The sequence below is a fragment of the Gekko japonicus genome, unplaced genomic scaffold (assembly GCF_001447785.1).
Source record: "Gekko japonicus isolate JY-2015 unplaced genomic scaffold, Gekko_japonicus_V1.1 scaffold55, whole genome shotgun sequence".
Lineage (NCBI taxonomy): Eukaryota > Metazoa > Chordata > Lepidosauria > Squamata > Gekkonidae > Gekko > Gekko japonicus.
The window spans coordinates 875,244-889,799 of NW_015160837.1; the positions used below are offsets into that span (position 1 = coordinate 875,244).

Sequence of the window (14,556 nt, forward strand, 5' to 3'; positions counted from 1 at the left end):
AGACAAGGTGTTCAAATATTTTCCAAATCATTTCTAAAAAATATGTATGGTATCAGATTGATCTAATTTCTGTGCACTGAGGACAAGCCAAGTCCTAGGTTACAAACTGAACTCTCCAGTGCAAGAACAAGATGCATTTCTTCCTTTAGGAGGTGCTATTGTCACAAGAAAAGAAAAAGGTTTCAGTTTTGTTTTTGCATGTGGGTGGGTATTCTGTTTGTAATAATTGTCTGGATACACTATATTTTTAATATGCTAGTTGCGATAATTTCATGCCAAGTAAAAATGTCCATAGTCATATTTTATGTTCCTAAAGTAACAGAATAACTTTCAATCTGTAGCATTTTTTTTCAATTTTCCCAAAAATTTCCATTCCCCCACCCCCCAAAAAAAAACCCCGTTTTGTTTCCGAGCTCCAAAATTTCCGGAAATTTTACATCTCTAGTCTGCGGCAGAAGAACAATATTCAAGAGTCCAGCAGTACCTTAGAGACCAGTAAGACGCTTTGGGGCATGAGCTCTTGAGAGTCAAAGAAGGGAGGCTCAGACTCTTAAAAGCTCATTAACCCCCCCCCCCCAAATCTGGATGGTCTCCAAGGTGCTACTGGACTCAAATTTAGCTGTTCTACTGCAGACCAACACAACTGCCCTCTGAAACGCTGGCCCTTTCCGCCCTCGCCTTTTAATCCATGTTCACTGTGGGTGTCCTCCAAGCATTTCTGCACTAAAACTGAATTCAACTTTCTTTTTAATCCAGGTGAAAGTTTCAGCAACACTCCACAGGGTGCGGTCACACACGCCAGATGAAGTGGGGGGGGGGGAAGCAAGGCTATTCCCTCCGGAGGAATTTGACCCACAGTTGCGAGATCACACCTCCCCCTGAAGCTGCGGCCGCAGCCCGTCAGTGTGTGATCAGACGCAACTGCGGGTGAGTCTCTTTTTTGTGTGCCATTTGTTTCCCATGCGTTTGAACAAGGAATCGGTGAACTGCACCTCCGCACTGAGGGCTCCCTAAGGCGGTTGCGATGATGCGCATACTGGAAAGGGTGTGGGGGGGGAAACGGCACGGAGACGGGATGGCCTGACCAGACCATCCTGACGGCATGAGAGGGGACAGGGGAAAGTCCACCTGTGGCCCGTTGCAACCCATTTACTACCAGATTTTCCCTGGTGTCTTTTAACTCTGCTTCTACGGTGGAGCAGAATGGGTGGCCGACGGCTGCGGGGCGCTTCCCAGATGTTGTTGTCTGATCGCTCCGTTTAAATCCACCTGGCATTCGTGCCTATGTCGGGTCTAATTGTGCGTATGATTGCAGCCACATAGTGTGACTACGGTATCAGAACATGTAGCAATGCTGAGCAGAAAAGCCACACACTGGACTGTCTTGAGACCATCAGCAGCTACCGCTGCTCAGTTTGAAGCAATATAGTTTTTCAATTAGATTGTTTATAGCCGCACCTCATTGTTTTCCCTCCCTACCTAGTAGCTTAATGAAACCTGCATAAAAGGAGGAGCTCTGCTCATGCAAGAGTGTGATAGGACGATTTCAGTCAACTCTCCTCCTTGCTGCAGCCTCCTGAGTTGTGTGCCAGGTGGGGGGGGGGGGGTCAGCTGCCCCTCCAACTGGTTTTAAGGGGTTCCCAGTGGCTGCTAAGGAAAGGAGGAGACAGTAAAGACCGGCTTCTGCTAATTTACACCATCCACCGAATACTTGGATCCCACCAAATATTTTCTTGACAAAAGCTGTCAAATATATTCCAGAAAATTAGACCCACCAGTTACATGCCTGGGGTCCTTCTGGGCCTATCCTGACCAAGATGGTTTTTCAAAGACGTTTAAATTGGAAAGCAGTTTTACCAAATTATACTGGAGAGTTACGGTATTTCCCCACTTAACACATCTAGGGAGAAAGCCTAACTCTATATTTGTGATCTCTGCCCACAAAAGGCTGCTTCAATAAAGCAGTCATTGTAGTCGTGTTAATGTGGTGTAACTTGCTATCAAACATTTGATGATGAAAAAGCATTATCACGAAGAGCTCATGGATGGTGAAGTAGCGGAATCGTTTCCTCAGGTAGTGGCATCGTTTCCACCTCATGTGGCTAACAGATGCCACCCGTTTAGCACTCTGTCCGTCTGGAAACACCTTTAACTGTTCAAATATTGCAGCCGGATTTCAATGTTTCTTCTCTCAACTTCACTGTCCTCCTGTAATTTATCAGCTCCATCCAGGGAAGATTTACACAGACTCTCTACGAACAAACAAACCCGCCTGAAAAAAAGTCCCGTTTTCCTTGAGAGATTGTTTTTAAAAAACAGAACACTCTTCATACTGCAGAGGCATCTCACTGCATTTATTTGTGTAGCAAAACCTTTTTTGCTAACACCTCTGGTATCGGGAAATCGGTTACTTTAACCTCAAAGCACCACATTTACTGTTTCACGTTGTACGTACTCAACAGGGTTGTACGTACTCAACAACACTATAATTACATCTGCTATATCATTCATATGGGTACTAACACAGTTCCACAATTGAATGGCCCAATGGAAAGATGACAACATTCTCTGGGTGTAATCTCCTATTATGAAAGTGTGGCAATTCCTTTAAAACCACACCCAATATTGGGCAGTGAAAAACAAAGCAACCTGTTTTTTCACCGTTTACTGATAGGTGTGGATCACACCCATATCCTACCACTCCACTGAGCAGAGTTTTAATTATACCCCTCATGGCTTTAGTTTGAAGCCTTCTTCCAATCTGAGGACCCTTTCCCCTAATTTAAGTGGCTCCTCTGTTGGAGAAAGAGTCACTTAACTTGGAGAACAGCTCCTTGGACTAGAGGTCTTTTCTAATTTGTATTGTAACATCTATGGAACCCCCCCCTCCTCCTTCAAATTAACAACAGACTACGATGCAAATTAATACAAAGGTTTTTAGGCCCCTGACACACAGGGGGGGAAAGCACCAGCAAAGTGTGGCTTTTTAAAGCCGCACCAAAAGAGACATGCGGCGGTGGGATCACATAGATCCCCTGAGCTGCCGCACACTTCCTCCCCGGCACGATCAGATGGCGGGGGGAAGCCACTGAAAGGGGAGCGAGGCAGCCGAACTGCGCAGCCGACGGGTGCGGCGGCGATCCCACGGCCACGCTTGATGTGGCGTTCCCGGTAAGTCTTCCTCTGGGGGTGGTTCTTTTTTACTGCGGGTTTTCGGCCTGAAGGGCCGGATCAGGGACTGGTGCGCGCCGCTTCCCAGATGTTGAGGTGAGATCGTGCCCGTTTGCTGCGCCCCCGATCCGTCCCTCTCCCGGGCCAAAACCTTCCGTGTGACCGGGACCTCAGTTTGTTTTTCTTTCCACAATATAAATCCTTCTCAGAGTTTTGGTCCTTCAAAGTTGTGCAAGTGTTGCAGGCTGGTCTCTGCACATTTACAAGCAAAGCATAACTAGCTTGAAAGAAAGGTCCATGCAAATCAGACAGGATGTTGCTTCCCAGTAAATTGTGATTACTATCAGATAATCAAGGAAAGCAGTTTATCAAGGTGATGCAACAAATCTCCCAAAAGTAGCAGCAACAGAGAGTCGTCTGCCAAAGTCTCCTGTAATCTCTTAATCCCTGCTGAATAACTGCTGAAGAAAATCTGCAAGCAAGTTCTTAATAGGCCTCCAAACGTAATAAAATGCACTAGTCATGGGCAAACCTTTCATTTTTTCAAAAGTAGAAGTATATAATACAGATAGCTGGCGTTGCATTAGCGAATGCTCCTGTCCCTCAAAGTGCCTCACAGAGCATCTTCTCTGTTACGAGGCAATTCCTGCCATGCTCAGAGTTGCAGCACTGTGAAAATTAGACTGCTGACAACCCTCCCTGTGACAAATCTGGAGAAAAAAGCAGCTTGTTCTTTTAACAAAGTCCTGATGTGTGGAAATGGGCTGCTGAAGATGTTCAAGGCATGGAGGCAAATAACATCCCATTAGACCTCTGTTAAAGGGAGGGGGCCGTTCCCCTCCAAGTTGTTGGCAAACCTAAGGACAGGTTTTTTGTCATATTGTTGAATTCTTTAATACAAATTATAAATTAAAAAAAAGTGGCAGGCCCAAGTTCTAGTTCCCTCACAGGACTAGTTGAGCTCTCTCTGCTTTAATACTGTTGTTGTTGTTCAGTCGCACAGTCGAGTCCGACTCTTCGCGACCCCATGGACCAGATCACGCCAGGCCCTCCTGTCTTCCACCGTCCTCTGAAGTTCGCTCAATTTCATGTTCGCTGCATCTATGACACTGTCTAACCATCTCATCCTTTGCCGCCCCCGTCTTCTTTGACCTTCAAATTATCAAAATTATAATTTTTTTTTTTTAAATGCTTTAATATTACTAAAGCAGAATAAGGCCATTCTTGTTCCACCAGGTATTTGGGAATCAAGAGAGAAAGTAGTGACTGACTATATCATACTTTTAAAGGGATTTTGTGTTTTTTTTACAACTCCTGATATTTTTTGCAATATATATCTGTGTGTTTCTAAAGTTTTTATATATCAGCCTTTTGTAGCTAAGATGTAGGTTAAACCGAAGTAAATGTAGGCAAAACTGAAGGTTAAACCGACACACGATCCTACAAAAACACTAATTCATGTGAATATTCTTCGTAACACACACTCTGGCCAAGACCCTCAAAAAGATGACTCCTATCCTGCCTTGTCTGAAGCCTCACCTGCAAAGATACCACACTCTCTTCTCTGTTCACTTCCTCTCTTCCAAAATACAGCCACACACAATTTGGCTACACTGCCAATGGTTTAGTAGCCAAAGACTCATTGGTCACAATCAGTTTGGGTAAAGAAATGAATTAATATATTCCAAATGTTCATTCAATAAAGTGTATTTTTTAAAAATTGTCTACGGTTTTCTGGAGACCTTCTAACACACGTTACGAAGAATAATATCCATGACAGCTGTGTTTCTAGGTCTTTGAAAGCAAGCCTTATACCTTTTACAACCACTGCTGGTAGGAAAATCAACAGCTCAGACACAGAGATGATCTAATTTTATAACCTTCTCGTTACCAACAAAGCCTCTGAATACAGTCCTTGGTCTAATTTCCCCCCTACGGAACTATTTTCCAACTACACAGAGGCAAACAAAGCAAACAGGTTTGTCGGCACCGGGCTCACCCTAGTACCTTCCTAGAGTAAATGTCTTTCCTTCAACAGTGCTAATGTACTTCTTCCTTCCTGTATCCTGCATGTCGCTCTGGTGTGAGTTCTCAAAAACTGACATGTGACAAAACTGACTGACATGGAGAGATGAGGCAGACAGTACCAAACACAGGAAAAGTTTTATAATTTACTGGCTTAGCGGGTATAGCGCTAGGTCACTTTTTTGGCCCACGAAGACACTGTGCCCTTAACAGTTCCACAGCTTTTCCCATCGCTTCATCTCCATGCTAGGAAATGATGACCCTTTTAAACTCCTGTCTGTACAGAGTCTTCATCAGGGGGGAAAAAAGGTAGATATGCTAATTGTCCAACTAATGGTTCTGGGTATGAAGAGTAATGACTGCTTTTCAAGATGTAAATCTGTTCTTGCTCCTAATGAAATGAAGAAAACTGTATCATTAGGCGTTACCATCTTCCAGTGATGTGGGCTTCCCAGAAAAAAATACAAACTAGAATAATTCCCAATGTCCTGAATACAACATGATCTGTTCTCCCCCCACCCCTTTTTGTATTTATTTGTGTGTGTGTGTGTGTCTGCACCTGGAAGTCATGTTGACCTCTGGTGACTGACCCCTACTGGGGGCCTGCAGGATATTCAGAGAGGTGGCTGAATAATGCCTGCCCCTGTCCTCCCAACTGCTGGTATTCCAAGGAGGTCTCCCATCCAAGTACTAACCACAGTCGATCCTGCTTAGCTTTTGAAAGATCTGATGAGATCAGGCTTGCCTGGGCTATCCAGGTCAGGGCATGATCTGTTATTTTGACTTATATTTAGTGATTTTTTAAAAAGTAAAGGTAAAGGTTTCCCTTGCTCGAAAGCCAGTCGAATCCGACTCTAGGGATGCTGTGCTCATCTCCGTTTCCAAGCTGAAGAGCCAGCGCTGTCCAAAGATATTTCCGTGGTCATGTGGCCGGCATGACTAGATGTCAAGGCACACGGAACGCTGTTACCTTCCCACCAAAGTGGCACCTATTTATCGACTTGCAATTTCTTGCTTTCGAACTGCTAGGTTGGAAGGAGCTAGGACCAGAGATGGGAACTCACTCCGTCATGCGGCACACTCAGGTCTCGAACTGCTGAACTACTGACCTTCCGGGCTGCAGTTCAGTGTCTTAACCACTTGAGCCATCACAGCCCTTCCTTTTTAAAAAGTACCTCATACTAATTTACGGTCCCATTCACACAGAGAAGTTGCCGTGTTAAAGACACAGATTATAGGCGGATTTTTGGTGCGCAATCACACTGCAACATCTGGGAAGCATAGTTCACCCGTGGCTAACCCGTGGCTTCCCGCTGAAGATACGGAGCAAAAAACTACCACAAACAATGTACTAGTTTCCGGAAAATGCAGGGCAAGGGCGGGTGTCTGATCGCATTTCTGCTCGAATCCCGTGGCATCCGCCGCCCGTCCATGTCCCGTTGCAAACCGGATGGGTTTTTTTTGTCTCCTCAGGATGCGCTGGCTCGATCATGCGCATGCGCAAACGTCAGTGAGAAAAAAATTCCATTTGCCACAGAAGCGGCGCCTAGCGATTGCCGGTGTGATCGCACCACGGCGCTTCTTTGCCTTGCTTCAGGATAGCCGTGTGATCAGCACCTAATGGCATACTACGGGACATGTGATTGGGCTGCCGTGCTTAACTTTGCTCCGGGGCAAACAGCCACACCTCACCCTCGCGTTATCTGGCCTGTGTGACCGGGGCCTATGTGCAGTAAATACTTAAACAGAAATACACTATCAGGGGAAAATTAATCAAATATGGTTTGTGTTATATTCAAATGAATTCAGATTGTTGTATGGAAATTATTTTTACTGATATAATACTTGTAAAAATTATGAACAGAATTTGGTATGTACTTCCCCTCTTTTTTGCTGTCAAGTTACAGCTGACCTATGGTAACCCCATGGGGTTTCCAAGCCAAGAGACGTTCAGAGGTGGTTTCCCATTGCCTGCCTCGGTGCCGCAACCCTGGACTTCCTTGGTGGTCTCCAGGGGTCATTTCGTAGAAAAAGAGCTAGGGGGACTCATTAGCATAACTCATTAGCATATGCCACACCCCCTGACATCACCGGAAGTGTGTCCTCCCCACAGCCGGCGGCGACCTCTAGCGGGCACCAGCAGGGAGCTCCAGGCCCCGCCCTCCCGCACCTCACCTGGGGGGATGGCGTCCCCCTGTGTCCCCCCCAAATGACCCCTGGTGGTCTCCCATTCAAGTAGTAACCAGGGCTGACTCGGCTTAGTTTTCAAGATCAGAAGACCTGGACCATCCAGGTCCGGTCTTGTACTTCCCTTACATTGTATAAATTTAGGAAACACACCAAAGGCACAGGGAATTGCTGACACAAATTTTATCACACCCCCAAAGAACTGTCCATGATATGCCATGGATGTAGTTGTCCACTCCTTTATTTTAACAGAATTTAACTCTCTTCCATGGGGATCTCTGGGAAGCCCACATCGCTATCATTCTCTGCGGCATCACTTGCTTTACTTTGTAGTCCCATATCAGATTGGAAAAATAATATCATTTGCACTGTGTAGGAAGGAGAGGAGACATTTGGACAGTACTATGCATTTATGGTTTTACCTCTCCCACCCCCAATCACCTATTTACAAATAACATGCATGTACTCTCTCACAAAATACCCAGGGATAGCGACCTGAAAACATTATTTTCAATTTTGAAACTGTTTGGCTTGCCTCATATTATGTTGGCATACAGTGTTCCCTCTAAGCCAAGTTAGTGTGAGCTAGCTCACAGATTTTTAGCCCCCAGCTCACGCATTTTTTTCTCAACTCAGGAAGGATGGCTCCAGAGCAAACTGATTTATGCAGTAGCCAAATTGCTCACTCACTTTAATGCCAGTAGCTCACAAAGTAGAATTTTTGCTCACAGGACTCCACAGCTTAGAGAGAGCGTTGGTTGGCAATGGTATCCATTCACTGTTATTAATTTTATGAAAACAATGAATGTTTCAAAATGGAAAGTTTACTTCAGAAAAATAAAGCACTGAAAAATTCCTGCCTCATATCCCTGGTGTCCATCGGACTACAACATAATAGACATCAACAGAAATTTGAACTTTTATAAAGACTGACCACTGGAATGGGCTCCATGGCTTCTTGCTTGATTGGGATGGGGTCAAACATTAACATCTTCTTGATCAGCTCTACTTGTGCTGGTGTTATCCAGGACTCTAAGAATAAGAAAAAGCAAGAGAATTTTTTAAAATTTATGAAAAAGCAGTAACAATAGTACTTGACTCTAACATAGCACGCCAAATCTTTTACAAATATTCTAATGATTCTTAGAACGAGCTTTATAAAGGTGTGCTAGTATTATCTCTATATAAGGGGGCTGAAGGCAGACAGGCCTCAGGCTAATAATGGTATACTGATGGTGTTAAGAGTTTGTGAAATTTCAACCAGGAATTTCCTTGCTTACAACTCAGACTAGGCTACACTTATTCTCAAAAGTGTGCCAAAACACTGCATTAATTTGAGGGCTGCAAGTTCAAACATGATGCTCATTCTCTGTTCTCAGACACTCTTGGGCAACAATCTTTTGTGAATCGTGGTATCACAAAGCTTCAGGAAACTTATGGCAATAACACAATAGATTGTAATTAAAGATGTAGTTAAGTAATTCAAATTTGGAACCAGCTTTACAACAGAGAATCTTACGAAAACAAACCCCCCCCCACTGTTTTAAACTTATTTATCTAAGAAAATTCCCCAGCACTATGTTAAACCACTCCTATTTTTCTTACAATGACCCTCTTCAGATGTTACCAGTCAGCATTTAAAGGCACACGCTGAAGACATTTGCCTCTCTTTTCTGCAAAGTATAATTGTGTAGAAGCCACCCAATGTCAGTTTAGTGCCCAGAAGCGAAATCTTTGAGGAACACATCCTTGATATGGGTAAAGTTCTGTGTCAGTAATTCATGTAGTATATCACTATTATGAAAGCTCGCACCCACTATTTATGTCTGACATGCTTCTCAGATAGAGCCCCTAACCTAGAACACAATATAAGAGGAATTATAAAAGTATCTGTGTAACAGAAGTTCTATTGAAAGTCTGCTTAAGCAAGGAACTCATTTGGAGAACTCTGGGACTCAATCCCAAAAAGTAAAATGAGTGTGAATGCAGACATGATAAAATTATCACAACGCATTTTAGACACAAACAGAGATTGTTCAAAGGAATTACAACTGCTAAGTTGTCTGGCATGAAAGACAGGCTAAAAAAATGTGCCACTGGACTTTTGTTTCATTAAAAGAAAAACCTGACATGCCAAGTGAATCATATGCTTGATAGTTTAACCTGACTCCCTTTGTACAATCTCACTATTTCAGTAGAGATCTTAGGCCTAATTACATTTATGACTGCAGTGCAGCGCATGAAGAAAGGATTCTCCATACAGTTCATGCTCTATTAAGGGCTACTATGATACATAAACCTTAAAGAACCGGGACAGGTCACTATTGTTCATGTTAAGTGGCAACTCTTACAAATCTGTAGTTCATGTTGCTTTACGGACTCTCATACACAGAAATACACTGTTGGATTCAGGAGGTGATGGAAGTACAATTATCAGCAGCATTTATTCCTAGTCATACAAATTAGAACTTGTCTCATAAAAAAAAAAGAGTATGCTGAAGAGGAACCGATTAGGAAGGTATCAGTAAGCAAAATGCTAATCAGGACCCAGAACTGATGTTGCAATTATTTCTCGAAGAAAATATTTAATTATGTAGAATAACTCTGCAATGGTGTTTGTAACAACTGTAAGAAATAAAGATTGTGCCCTCAGCCTATCAATTTAGTTCAAAGGGAAAAAGCCACTTCTATATGTCGCCCAGCTCAAGCTAATTTGTAATATAAAACTGAAGTCTTGCAAATACTTCAGAATGGTCGCTACACCTGTCATGAGTGAATAGGGAGGTAAAAAAAACCAAGGAGAAAGAAATGGCATTGCAAAGGAACAGGAACCTTCCGTTTAGTACTAGTGCCTTATCCAGGGCTATTTTTGGGCAGGAACGCACAGGAACAGAGTTCCGGCTGACTCCTGAGTTGGCCACACGAAGCAGGAACTCATTCGCATAATAGGCCACACCCAACAGCAGAAACTCATTAGGACTGGCTACATTAGGGGTGTGTGGCCTAACATGCAAAGGAGTTCCTGTTACAAAAAAAACCCTCTGGGTTTTGACAACAAAGTAAACAGAATAAGAAGCAAAAGGTGGGTGTGGCTGGATGACCACACTTCTGGTAACATGGTGGTGCAGCCTAATATGCTAATGTGCTGTGCTGTCAAGGGTGTGGCCTAATATGCTAATGATTGTCTGCTGTTGGGTGTGGTCTATTATGCTAATGAGTTCCTGCTGGGCTTTTTCTACAAAAAAGCCCTGCTTATTACAATATTCTTATTTGTTTGGGGAGGCTGATGCTACTTTACAAATTACATTTCATGTAGCTTGTTAAACAGAGAGGGCCCTGTAAATTCTTGTGAAGTCTGAATGTTGGCAGATTTTCAGCCACGGTTATCTAGCTAGATTCTCTCAATGCTTTTTAAACATGATTGCTGAAGAAACACTTCAGGGTGAGGGTCACAGATACATGAGCAGATCCCAAGTTTGAGATAGATGGAGGTCTCAGAGCAAAAGCAGACGTGACATTGCACATCCTCTCCCCTTAAAAAGCACACCCACAAGCCTCATTCAGATTGTAAAGGTAAAGGTTCCCTTGCTCGAAAGCCAGTCGAGTCCGACTCTAGGGTTGCGGTGCTCATCTTGGTTTCAAAGCCGAAGAGCCAGTGCTGTCCGAAGACGTTTCCGTGGTCATGTAGCCGGCATGATTAGATGCCGAGGCACACGGAACGCTGTTACCTTCCCACCGAAGTGGTCCCTATTTATCTACTTGCAATTTCTTGCTTTCGAACGGCTAGGTTGGCAGGAGCTGGAACTAGAGATGGGAGCTCACTCCGTCATGCGGCACCCGGGTCTCGAACTGCTGAACTACTGACCTTCCACAGCCTGCAGTTCAGCGTCTTAACCACTTGAGCCACCGCAGCTCCTAAATACTTGTTGCCAATGTTCTTTTTCGTCTGAGTTATGCAGCTATCTGCAGTCATGGAAACATGCACTATTTAGCCATGGATTCACTCTTGGAGCGTTAGCGAATGTTTGGCATGTTAGGCCAGACGCGGGCAACATTTGACCTACAGCTTGCATACAAGTCAGGGAACCATGGCTTTGCGGTCCATTACTCTTTTTAACATCTAAAACCTCTTGGCTTTAGTTTTTAAGTATACTTTTGAGCCTGACTCTTAAGAAGTTAAGTATGAAGACACAACGGCAATAAATGATAAAGGCTAGAAACAAAGGCAAGTTAAAAGAAGCCGAAAATCTGCAATCTCTAAACCAACTTCCTGAATTATAAAAGCAAAATCAAGGCTTTTCAAACTGAAAGTGAGCTCTTCCAGAACAAACAGATCTACTAGTTCATAAATACTGCATTCAAGTTAAGATCCAAGACACGCAACTCCATACGAAAATCTGATGCAGTGTTCTGGTTCATGATATATTTTTGCAGGCCTCCGAAGTGCTGAAGAGTGCATCCATGCCTACACTTAACCAGTCCTGCTCATGTCCATGTACATGAAAACTTATAACTTGAACAAAACTTTGTTTGTATTAAAGGTGCCACTGGACTCAAACTTTGTTCTGTCCTGCAAATCAGTCAATCCTAAAAGAAATCAACCCTGACTGTTCCCTGGAAGGCCAGATAATGAAACTGAAGCTCAAATACTTTGGCCACCCAATGAGAAGGGAGCACTCACTGGAGAAGACCCTGATGCTGGGAAAGATTGAAGGTCAAAGAAGACGGGGACGGCAAAGGATGAGATGGCTAGACAGTGTCATAGATGCAACGAACATGAAATTGAGCAAACTTCAGAGGACGGCGGAAGACAGGAAGGCCTGGCGTGATCTGGTCCATGGGGTTGCGAAGAGTCGAACTCGACTGTGCGACTGAACAACAACAAAAACCATTTTAAAAACTAAAATTGTCATATTCCATTTCTATCCATAGGTGGCACCAGTAATATATCTCAAAAAGCCCATTGTATGTGCCCTGCCAGTAGATTTCACTATGAACAAGTGACAAATGCAACAGCAACATTGCTTTTAGGTTATTTTTCATTTTCACTCAATATCGGCAAGTTCCATGTCGGCTCCCAAGCATAACACTAAGGCTGAGCCATGCCACATTACGTAACACTGGTACAATAGCAACCCAGTCCATAAGGGGGATGCATGAGTGGATTTGCAGGTTTTCCCTTAAAACAACATAAAATTTAAATTCTGATGGCAATAATGTTGCTCAGATTCTTCTTCAGAAGGACCTTATAGCATAATCTGGTATAGACAGAGCCACCGCAAAACTACTTCATGTTCGTCGAGAGAGGTTTACCATCTTTGCTGAAACGAAGATCAGAAAACCTGTTGGCCTTCATTTCTCATTAAAATGTGAAAAGAAACCCCTGTATCACAAGATATCTGTGATATCATACATCTCAGCACAAGAAGTCAGAAGTTTCATTATCAATTTATGGCTTGTCTGATCTTTTCAGCTCAGCAGGCACTGAGCACGCAATGCCTCACACATGCCTCAGCTGTCCATCTAGCATAGTAATGAGCATATCGATTGACACCAGCTCTCCGGAGACTCAAGGGATTTCCCCCCTAATTCTGTTTCCTGATGTCCTCTAACAAGAGTTGGGAACTTCTACAAAAGCAAAGCATGCACCATACCACAAAGCAATAGCTTTGCATATATACAGAGTTCCCACGTCTTGCTAAAGGATATATCTTGTTAAAAGATGTATCACCCTTACCTCTGTTTAAAAAAATAATCTCACGAGCAAAGCAGTCAAAAGCCAGGAGAGGGATACAGCAAAAGGGGGCACTAGAACAGACACCAACAGAATGCTCTTCTCCCCCAATTTTTCAAGATTTCCAGCCCTGACCAAAACTCTACAATGGCAAAGGCTGATGTTTTGGCCTTGGCACAGTAGATCTTCTAATGAATAGCCAGCCATACAAATGAACAGCCATATTTCATTTCCTAAGAGAATTCTGAACTTTTGCACTTCCGCTCTTTGAGTTTCAACCACCTGAGCTGGAGTAAGTCTTGCACTTCAGTTTTGGTTTTCTGTTTTCGTAATTAGGCACATTGTCCTGGCTTGGGGCTGGTTCACACAAGTAAAAGGCTAACAGGGGGACCCCACCCTACTTTACCTGTGTGCAGGCATTACGTGGAAGAGTATATTGGCCGAACTGATACTCCATGGCTATCCTCCCTTTTGAGATTTCCAGAATCAAGGCAGCTGTAAAGACTAACTCTGTGGCCATGGAAATAGCAGGAGCGTACCTACAGAATGCCAGTTTGAACAAAACACTGTTCCTTAGATCTATGGGTGGCTGGGAGGTATGGTTGCCAGCCTCCAGGTGGTGGCTGGAGATCTCCTGGGATTACAACCAGTGTTCCCTCTAAGCTGAGTTGGTGTGAGCTAGCTCAGTTTTTGAGCCTCCAGCTCACGCATTTTTGTCTTAGCTCAGGAAGGAGGGCTCCAGAGCAAACTGATTTATGCAGAAGCCAAACCGCTTGCTCACAACTTTAATGCCAGTAGCTCACAAAGCAGATTTTTGCTCACAAGATTCCACTGCTTAGAGGGAACATTGCAACAGTGACTTGTTCCCCTGGAGAAAAATGGCCACTCTGGAAGGTGGACTCTATGGCATTATATCCCACTGAAGTCCCTCCTCTCCCCAAGCCCTGCCCTCCTGAAGCTCCACCCCCAAAGTCTCTAGGTATTTCCCAAACCGGAGCTGGCAACAGTATGAAGACTATTACCCAAAGGGGGGATTCTTATATGGAATGCACTCTGGCCTGAACAGATTTCCTAATGAGTACGAAAGTGTTTATTAAACGGATTTTTTTTTTGTTCTTGATTCCTGTATATATATATAGCGTATCAAGAACTCCAACCCCACTGCTAAAAGCTCCTATCCTATTATGTCTGTCACGTGAAAAATGGCTTTTTAAATGCACATTTGGTAACCTGAAGCCAACCACCGATGCTCTTTTCTTATCCCCTGCACAACTGCTGAGCTCCTTAGGTCTGCTTCCAATCCAACACCCTATTTAAACTAAGACAGCCTTAGGTTCAGAATCTGTTGTCTCCTTCCAACTGAATCTTTAGAAGAAACATTTCATTTACTTTTGACAGTAAATAAAAAAAAACAAGTGCTGATCCAGGAAGCTGTAAAG

The 14,556-nt window shown here is 43.7% G+C and overlaps 1 protein-coding gene across 5 annotated transcripts in view; it reads right to left on the reverse strand.

Moving 5' to 3' along the window:
• KLF3 (Kruppel-like factor 3 (basic)) overlaps window positions 1-14,556 on the reverse strand; it is a 44,817-nt gene that overhangs the window by 10,826 nt on the left and 19,435 nt on the right. For all 5 annotated transcript variants that reach the window (XM_015418379.1, XM_015418407.1, XM_015418398.1 and 2 more), the window contains exon 2: window positions 8,318-8,415. In XM_015418379.1, coding sequence (XP_015273865.1) covers window positions 8,318-8,374 — 57 coding nt within the window. In that variant the 5' untranslated portion in view covers window positions 8,375-8,415. The remainder of the gene's footprint in view (window positions 1-8,317; window positions 8,416-14,556) is intronic.